Source organism: Desmodus rotundus, chromosome 12 (assembly GCF_022682495.2).
Source record: "Desmodus rotundus isolate HL8 chromosome 12, HLdesRot8A.1, whole genome shotgun sequence".
NCBI classification, from domain to species: Eukaryota; Metazoa; Chordata; class Mammalia; order Chiroptera; family Phyllostomidae; genus Desmodus; species Desmodus rotundus.
Window position 1 is genome coordinate 1749564 of NC_071398.1, and position 8962 is coordinate 1758525.

General features: G+C 59.5%; 1 protein-coding gene across 2 annotated transcripts; it reads right to left on the reverse strand.

Moving 5' to 3' along the window:
- Nucleotides 1-256: 256 nt before the first annotated feature.
- Nucleotides 257-7912, reverse strand: POP4 (POP4 homolog, ribonuclease P/MRP subunit). Of its 2 annotated transcripts, none has more exons than XM_024551465.4 (7): nucleotides 7709-7912; nucleotides 6035-6087; nucleotides 4387-4610; nucleotides 2791-2868; nucleotides 2574-2635; nucleotides 1268-1369; nucleotides 257-734 (listed from the first exon to the last, which is right to left on the reverse strand). In XM_024551465.4, exons 1-7 carry the CDS (start codon nucleotides 7713-7715, stop codon nucleotides 598-600), a joined length of 663 nt encoding a protein of 220 aa, XP_024407233.2. In that variant the 5' UTR covers nucleotides 7716-7912; the 3' UTR covers nucleotides 257-597. The 2 variants fall into 2 exon arrangements, with proteins under 2 accessions (XP_024407233.2, XP_045044368.2); XM_045188433.2 differs by lacking the exon at nucleotides 7709-7912 and adding an exon at nucleotides 7561-7702.
- Between the last annotated feature and the right edge of the window lie 1050 nt (nucleotides 7913-8962).

An 8962-nucleotide genomic window follows, 5' to 3' on the forward strand; every position in this document is an offset into this window, starting at 1 on the left:
GCTCCGGCCTGAGCTAGTCACGGAGCCCGTGGTGACAGGCCTCAGGGCCCAGCAGCTGGGCTAGGGGAGCTGGCAGAGGGCCCAGGCACCCCGTATGGGGTGTGGGAGGGCCGGGCCATGTCTGAGAGTGGGGGCCAGAGTGGGGCAGACACGCCTCGCCGCGGAGCCAGGACCTGGACCTGCTGAAGGCTGGACCTGCACAGGCTCACCCAGCCCCCCGCAGGCACACAGTGGAGCCACAGCTCAGACCCCGAGCCCAAGTCTGCAGGTGCATTTTATTGTCACACACACGGCCCAGCCAGCACAGAACGCCGGGACATGGGAAGGAAAGAAAACCCCACGCCCCCCACTCGAGCAGCACTGACTGGTGTCTTCTGTGGGCTCTCCTCTCCTGGGAAGCAGTAAAAACTCAGGCCCCTGCTCCCCGACTTCGCTCAGCACAGGGTGTTTTTTCCCAGATGATTGGCCATTTGGGGCCTGGCTCCCACCGGCGGCAGTGTCCCCAGCAGGCCTGGCCGGCCATTGTTCATTCTTGGAGAGCTAGGTGTCCGGAGTCTGCGCGTCCTGTCCTCAGTGGCCGCCTTGGGCAGCCGACGCTCACAGGTCGATGGTTCCCTTTGCTTTGAACTTCTTCGCAGACCGCTCGCTGGACCGAAACTGGAACTTGCTCCCATAAATGTAGGAGAGGAAGCCGTCGGTTTCCACGGAGAACACGCAGTCTCGTTTGGGGATGACTGAGCACAAGCAGGAGAGAAAGGGTGAGGAGACAGCTGGACAGCAAGTTCGCCCTCCTGCAGATGTCCTTCCTACGCTGTGGGCCAGGAACAGGCTGACCGGAGACCAGGGCCACCGCACCGGTCTCCAGGGGGCGCTCTGCCCACCCTCCACATCTCAGCAGCAACTCAACCCCTAAGGTCCAGGCTCCTCCAACCAGGACCTCCCAGGGAGGTGCCAGAGTCAGGCCTTCCCAGGCCCTTTCAGAGGGGCCCACGGCTTTAGCTCAGCAGGATTTCTGAGGTTAAAACAATCTACAAGGAAATGGATGCAAGTGGCAGGAAGAACCAGCTCGAAAATTAAAGGACCAGACCTCCCAGCCGGCTGTGGGCCCCGTGGGTCTGTGCCGCTCGCGCCCACCGGCTAGAGCACAGCCTGGGTGGGGCGAGGGCAGGCTCTACCAGGTGCCTGGGGCCCCGCACACACGGGGCAGGGCTGATGCCACGGTGGCTGGGAGGTGGCACCCACAGCACCGGCAGACAGGGTTACCCACCTTTCAGGCGGTCCTCTTTGGTGACGATTTTGAAAACGTGCTTCGTTTCCTGGAGAAGGATGCCGGTGACGCCCACGTAGGAGGGGCATTTGGATTTGGTGACTGCAGAGGAAAGGGTGGCCCCGCTCAGGCCCCTGTGGTGCCTCTGGGGGGCAGGGGCCAAGCTGCAGGGGAGCCCCAGCCTCCCAGCCCAGGACTCTGGGGCCCCCGCAGTGGCCTGACAGGAGTCTGGGGTTCCGGCAGGATCCGGGAGCCAAGAGGTCACGTGTGTGTCCAGAACCAAGGGCGACGGGGAGGTTGTGTGGATGGGCCGTGTCCTGTCCAGGATCTGAACGGAACACTGTCCTTCGTGACCTCCCCCGATGGCCCAGCTCGGGCGAGAACAGGCTCCTGCCACAGGCTGCCTGGCGGTGGCTGAGGTGAGCTGCCACCACCGGCGGCCCCCCACCTGACCCGTGGCCCGGCACAGTGACAGACACTCCCCGGCACCTGCCCGTGCCTGGCTCTGCCCCAGGCCAGTGTGGACTCGGCAGGGACGAGGTAATCCTGGTGCTGCTCTCACACAGCAGGTGTCCTCGTGGGGTGGGGGCGGGGGAGGCAAGGGGGCAACGTCCACCCCACCAGTTAACTGCATTTCCCGATCGAGAAAGTGGCACGGAGAAAATAAGGTCAGGGAAATGGGGCGCCCCTCTGGCGATGGCAGACCCTTAGGGGAAGGGACCTGAGTGGGGACCTGGACGGGAGGGCGATGATCTGCGAACACAGACTCACTGGGCAGGGCACACAGCCCACACCCGGCAAGTGGGAAGCTGCGAGCAGGCTGCCGTGTTTAGACCTGGGCTGAGGTGGGAGGGACCGTCACAGCACAGCGGGGTGCCAGCAGACAGGCCAGCAGCTTCTGCATGGTCCAGGGGGACGGCGGTGGCTCAGACTCAGGGGCGGGCACCTGTGGGAGGGCTGGAGGCGGGGTGGGCAGAGAGGACATGGGGACACTCCCAGGCTTTTGGCCTGAACAGCCAGCGTGGACGTCCGCTCAGAGAGAACACTGAAAGCCACGAGCCTGGACGAGCAGGCTCTCTGCTCAAGGAGCCAGGCTGTGGGCGTGCAGTGGCCGTCGGGGCTGCGCGGAGAAGGCACACAGACAGTCGCGAGTGCGCGACCAGACTGGCCAGGATGGCTACGTTGCCCCGCCCGAGCGCTGATCTGGGGACACCCGTAAGGCGAGGGACATTCTGACCACAGGACACTGCTACACTGCCCGAGAGACGGCCGGGCCCTGACGGCCATGTGCTCCCACACCGGCTACCTGAAACGATGGCGCCATGAAGGTCCGCCTTTAAGAGCTTGGCCTGGATCATCTGCGGCTGCCTGCGAGGCAAACAGAGCACCCACTGCTGACGTGACTCGGAGCCCTGCCGAGGGCGCGGCCAGCAGCACAGGGAGCTGGCTACTCAGGCCACCCGACAGTGACCACGAGGCGGGGCTTCCGCCCTGAAGGGCAGGGCTGCAGAGACGCAACTCACGTGTCTGGCTTGAGGCCGTTGCACAGGTCCCGAATGTACTGTTTCCAGAGTTCGTGCAGGGGGAGGAAAAGGTTGTATCTGTGGCAAAGCGAGGAAAAGGTAACAAGTCAGGCGGGAGCTGAAGACTACAGCGTCCAAAGTGTGGAGCCTGGCTGCATGCCTAGGGTGACCCAGGGTCACTGGGGGCTGGACAACCTGTCTCAAGGCAGGTGCTTTCGCCTCTCAAACCTGTTCTCTCACTGTGCAGCCCCCTTGAGGCTGTGTTTCTGCTAACCAGAGGAGAAAGACAAACCTTCCTTTGCCCCTCATCCTCCCTGCTGGCTGGATGCAGCTGTGACAGCTGGAGCTCAGGCAGCCATCTGAGACTACGAGGCATATCCAAAGATGCTGGTGCAGCAAGGCCACACCAGCCCAGCACCATGCTCAGCTGGACTCCTCCTCCTGAGAGAGAAACAAGCGTCCCTCTTGTCTGAGCCACTGTGCTGCAGGCAGCTGACCTGGGTAGGCCCCATCAAACAGGAGACCCTGGCTGTCGTGCAGGCCCCGTGGGAGGGAACGGGTCTTCCTGGACGGTGACTGAGCGAGTGGTGGGACCGAGGGGAGGGAGCAGACGAGAGGGCCCTCAGGCTCTCCTCTGTGGACACCATCACCACATACGTGGGGAAGCCACGCACATACCACTGCGGGACTGCGGGGCGGAGAAATGAGAACCTCGAGCTCCAACCCGAAGGGGGCCCTGCCGGCGGCGGCACCACCAGGCACACCCAGGCCTGCAGCAGCCCCTCCTGCACCCACAGCCCAGCCAATGTCCCGAGGCACCACGGACGAAGCGACAGACTTTGTCCAGTGGACATGGGAGGCTCTTTGGTGCAGACCACGGGCACAAGTCTACAGGTGGTGCTAAGGGGCGCCCATCGTGGCCGAGGAGGGTGGCATGTCTGTAGGAGGCAGGGACAGGACCTCCCACAGAGAGCCACTTGTCCCTTTCAGAAGCTTCCAAAACATGTGGGCAGCACGTCTGTGGCAATAAAACCCCAGTGGGTCATTCTGCCTAGCACTATTAAAAGCTATAAAGAGACACATCCTAAGAAATCCCAGTTCCTCTTTCCCTAGAAGAGCTGAAAGACAAACAGCCTGTTGCCACAGGCAACAGGACAGAAGCCAGCCAGTCTCACCAGCCTCCGAATTAAAAGCCAAACCCAGCCCCGGCTGGTGCGGCTTAGTCGGCTCAGTGGGCTAGAGCATAGGTAAATGGAAAGGTCACGGGTTCAGGTCCCGGTCAGGGCACAGGCCTAGGTTGCAGATTTATTCAGGTCAGGGAGTGTGAGAAGCACCCAAATGATGTTCATCTCCCTTTCTTCCTCCCTTCCCCTCTCTCTAAAATCAAAACCAGTATGTCCTGGGTGAGGATTTAAAAAGAGGAGGGGGAAAAAAAAAAAAAAAAACCAAACCCAGTCAGGATTGGTAAAGAAAGGCTGCCCCCTGGTGGCGGCAGCGGGACACACTCCCTTAGCACAGGTGGGGCAGGGGCTTCCCATGTTCCCACCCAGACCTGGAGCACCAGGTGCCAGGAAGGAAGGCAGGGAGGTGGGCTACCTCTGCTGCTCTGGTTTAATGTCAAAGAGCCGCAGCTCCCTCCTCTGCCTGGCAGAGAGGCCCCTGGATTTCTTCTTCGTCTCCTTTCGCTTCCGGCGAGGGAAGTACTCCAGCACCACGGCCTTGCGCTGCAGCTGGTCCTCGCGGGCGCGCTGGCTCATGCGGGGCGTGCTGCGCTTCAGGAAGGCCCTCACGAAGGCCTCGGCCCGCTGGGCCCCCGGGTGCTGTGTGGGGACAAGGCGGGGCGGGGCTCACTGCTCTGCCAGGCACACCCCGGGCCCTTTGCAGACCGGGGCTCACACAGCCTCATGCAGGCTGCGTGTCCCCCACCCACAGCTGTCCAGATGCAGAAGTCACACTCACATGCCAGCCTGTGGCTGTCACAGAGGCAGCCAGGCCCAATGCCGGCTGCCTACCCTGCTCCTCTAAGACCATTCTGATGAAAAGGGAGGAAAACCACCTCTGTACTTGGAAGAAAAGACTTCCCTGACCTTTGGCAGGGAAGGGAGGCTGGGAAATGAGTGACGATGACATTTAATCTGGAACGACAGAGAGAGGCAAGCTGAGTGGCCCTGAGCCCCAGCCTCAGAGGAGACGGTCTGAATACTCGGGAAAATGGCACGGATGGGGCTCCAGGGTGGCCGGCCCCAGGGTTTGGAGCTCCTGGCCTCGATCCTCTTCATTTGGGTCTCCAGCTCTGGCTACTCTCTGAATCTGCTGCCCCCTTGCTTGGGGAAGGAACTGTCAGCACATCCCAGCCCCCCGCCCCAACCCCCACTCTCTCAGACACACAGCAGAGCGTCATGTGACCGTGACTGAGTACAGGCTCCCAGAGAGGGCATCTGGGTAGAGTGACTGTCACAGCTGTGACTCTGCAAAGGGCCCCAAACACCCCTGCCTGTCTGGCTGCAGTCGCCCCGTCTGCCCTCCCCTGGGGCCTCTGCCCCAGCCCGCCCCAGCCCGGGAGCACTGTCTCCTGAGGTCCTGCCTCTTGGCCAAGCCACATCCTGGACCCCTGTTGCTCTAAGCAGGCTGTGAACACCCTGAGAGTGACGTGTCCGCGGTGAAGATGAGACACGCATGGTGTTCAAGCAGCGCACAGGTGAGCCCACAATCCACCCTCGTCACTAGTGTCACCATAAGAGAACAACGACTGTGCCGTCGCAGCCCCTATGTGGCTGAGACGCCAAACAAAGGCCTAGCAGTCTTTCGAAATCTTGACGTCAGGGCGTCTCCCTCCTCACAGGTCAGTGACCAGCACTGCTTCTGTCGCAGCCACATCCAGACACACCCCATGCATCTCATGCAATGTGACTTGCCCGCCCTTTTGGGGGGTAAAGGGAGCACAGGGACCAGGTCAAATGACAGTGTCCACCAGGGCAGGCTCCATTTGGACATAGCCTGGCATCCCCTACACAGTGGGCGATGACACGGGTCAGGAAGCCCCAGCTCACCAAGCCCGGCTTTGGCACGTCGGCCCATGTACGGAGACAGGTCGCCAGAACGACAGACCCTGATGAGCCTAACACACCCACTGGGACGAGGGGGAGGAAGACATGGGAAAGGCACCAAGGCAGCACTAGAGTGAGGCCGCCGAGGGTGTCTGTCATCACCCCCAGTGCTCCAGACTCCCTGCTAAGCATCTTACCTGAACATCAAGCTCTTTGGCCTCCTTCTGAGAGAGGGCGTGGTAGATTACACCTGGGGATTGAAAACAGACCCGAAGTGACTCCTGTGGGGTATAGGCCCCAAGACTTCTTAAACTGTGGAAATAACAATGCTTATCCAGAGACAGGCGAAGGCGGGGTAGGGGTACAAAGGATAGTTTTGAAGTTTTCTTAGAAGCCTCTTATCCTGCTCTCTGGTCACATCCATCACAGGAATCCCAGAGGCTGGGCTTCAAAACAGTGCTTCTCAAACATCAACGCGCGTGGGAACCTCTGGGGCTCATTGCACTGCAGATGCTGGGGCCCCAAGCCCGCATCCTGCAGGTCTAGGAAGTTCTCAGATGGAACCGCAGAGCGGCAGACCACACTTGAAGCTGCACTAGTTTAGAATACCACAGGTTAGGAGCCCGAGGAGTTGCTCAGTTTGCAGTGAAGTAACTCATTTAAAAGTTATGTGATGCAGACGGTTGGGATTATTACATTTTGTGAACTGTAAGATGCTTAGAGTTTTTTTCAGTTTAATATCTACGAAATTGGAATGTGTGATATAATCAATGTCGTCCTAAACTGATAAAATACAGTAAGCAGGTCACTCTTCAAGCTCAAAAAATACACATATTGACCAACAGTTTCACCCTCTAAAAAATTCCACACTCCTGTTTCTCACTTAATCTGTCTGAAGAAGAGAACTGTGACACTGGGGACACAGTATGGATGTGACCAAAACAAGAATAAGACAAGGGCCTGGTTTAAGGGCCGGAAGGTGAGAAAATCTGGTTCACACAACACGCTATAAATCTCACCCCGGCTCCCTACACACACCTGATGAAGCAAACCAAAGTGGTTTCAAGTCTCTCACATACGGGGTCCCGGTCTCCCTCAAATGTAAGACGGGGATTCCAACCTGTTTGTGAGAGCCACTTGCCCGGCCCAGAACCCCAGGAATGACTGCGTCACCTGTCACAGGTGCCCAGGACGGGAAGTCTTTTCTGTAACAACGGACATCTACCGGCTACTGAGCACTCATTACTTGCCATGGGCCTCCTCAAAAGCTTCACATATTTCATCTGATTATACCTTCTAAACAATCCTTTAACGTAGTTATTATTCCTAGTATGCACGTGAGAAAATGGAAGCTCAGGTACGCTGAGATGCTTAACTTGATCACACAGGCAGGGACCGGCAAGAGGGGGACTCAGAACCCCACGCAAAGCCCGGCGTCAGCGGTGTCTAAGAGCCCTGCCTACAACTGCCCCCGGGGCTTGCTCCCCTCCAGGCGCCTCTGCCTCCGCTCAACTCCAAAGCCTTGGGTGAGCGGTGTCACTGCCCAGGAAGCTCCCAGAGCGCCGCACCGGACTGGGGCTGTTCACGGAGCAGCAGGCTGGGCGGCCGCTGACTACGCCCAACCAGGGAGGTCGCGGTCAAGCCGGACGAAGGCCTCGAGCCGTCCTCTCCCGCCCACACCGCGGAGCAGCCGGAGGGAGCCAGCCTCCAGCTTGGCACCCACCCCTGGCTCACAGACGGGGCCAAGCCAGCCGGGCCACTGGACCTCAGTTTCCCCGATGTAAGGTGGGACAATTCCCAAAGCAGCTCCCTTCGCACTGCGCTGCGACCCTTCTCCCCAACCAGGACCCAAGGCCCCCAACCCCACTCACGCTCCATTCTGGGACCGCTTCCGGCGCGCTCTGATGACGTCTCGCAGGCACCGCCCACGCTGCACCTCTCTCCAGCTTCTTCAGCAGCCCTGGACCACCGCAGCCTCTGTCCCCAAAACCGGTGATGGGAAGGCTCCTCCTCGTCCCCGGGCTCTAGCTGCACGCGAAGGCCACAGAGTGACACTCCCGAGCTTGCGGGTAGGGTCTCAGATCCTCGGAGCCCGCGGGCGGCGCCGCCCGTGACGTCACCGAGAGCGCCGACTGGGGGGGCGCATGCGCCTGGGAGCGGGCGCCGCTGCGGAAGAGGCCGTGCCGCCCCTGCGCGTGTTTGCGCGACGGACTTCTTCCGCCGCGTGTTTCGGGGGCGGGGGCGGCTGGAAGCTGCAGGACTGTGGTCAGGACAGGTGGAGTGCGTCATTTGTTTTATTTTTCATGGCTGTGAATGATAAACATTCAAACACGGACACAGCTAATGATTCCCGCAAACACTTCCCGCTAATGATTTTGTGCAAGTTCCACGGGAAGTCGATGGTATGGGCGGTGACCTCCCCCAACCACGAGTTTATCATAGAAATCCTCACGTATCCAGGAAAATGGAAGAATTCTACAGTGCACACCCGTATGCTCTTAGGTCCAACGATGAGCGCTTTGCCCTGTTTGGGGGGCGGGGGGTTCTCATTGCTGCTTGAAGAAGGTGAGGCTGTACAGTGGCTACTCAAGTCTCAGACAAGCTCAGGAGGATGAAGCCTCAACCATTAAAGTGCATTTCGGTGAAAATTAGGGCCCGTCTAGGAGACTTCCTGCCGTTCCTGTAAGTCTAAGGGAAGGTCAGGACCCAGAAGGAATGCCAGCAAACCCGCCTTGGGGACAGGGAAAAGCTTTGTCTTTGGGGAAAGTTGTGAACCTCTGGGTTACAAAAGTCAGTATGTGATTTTATACATTTCACGTGTACGTGTGTGCATATACACGTGCATGGGCACACACATATACACACCTGTGTGTACACATAGGTCTGAATGCGTACCTGTAGGAATTTTTCTTCCGGGTTTCTTTTAAGTGACTAAATCCCGTGTGTTTGGGGAGGAGGAGGCCTGTTCTGCTTTCCACAACAGGGCCAGCCGTCTGCACCGCGGAAGTGACAACAGCACCCTGGGGTGCCTTGGAGCGCTCTGTGAGACGACCTCGACCTTGACCTCGAGCACCACCTCTGTCTGCGTCCTCACAAAGCTGAGGCAGCCCCTGAAGCCCAAGATG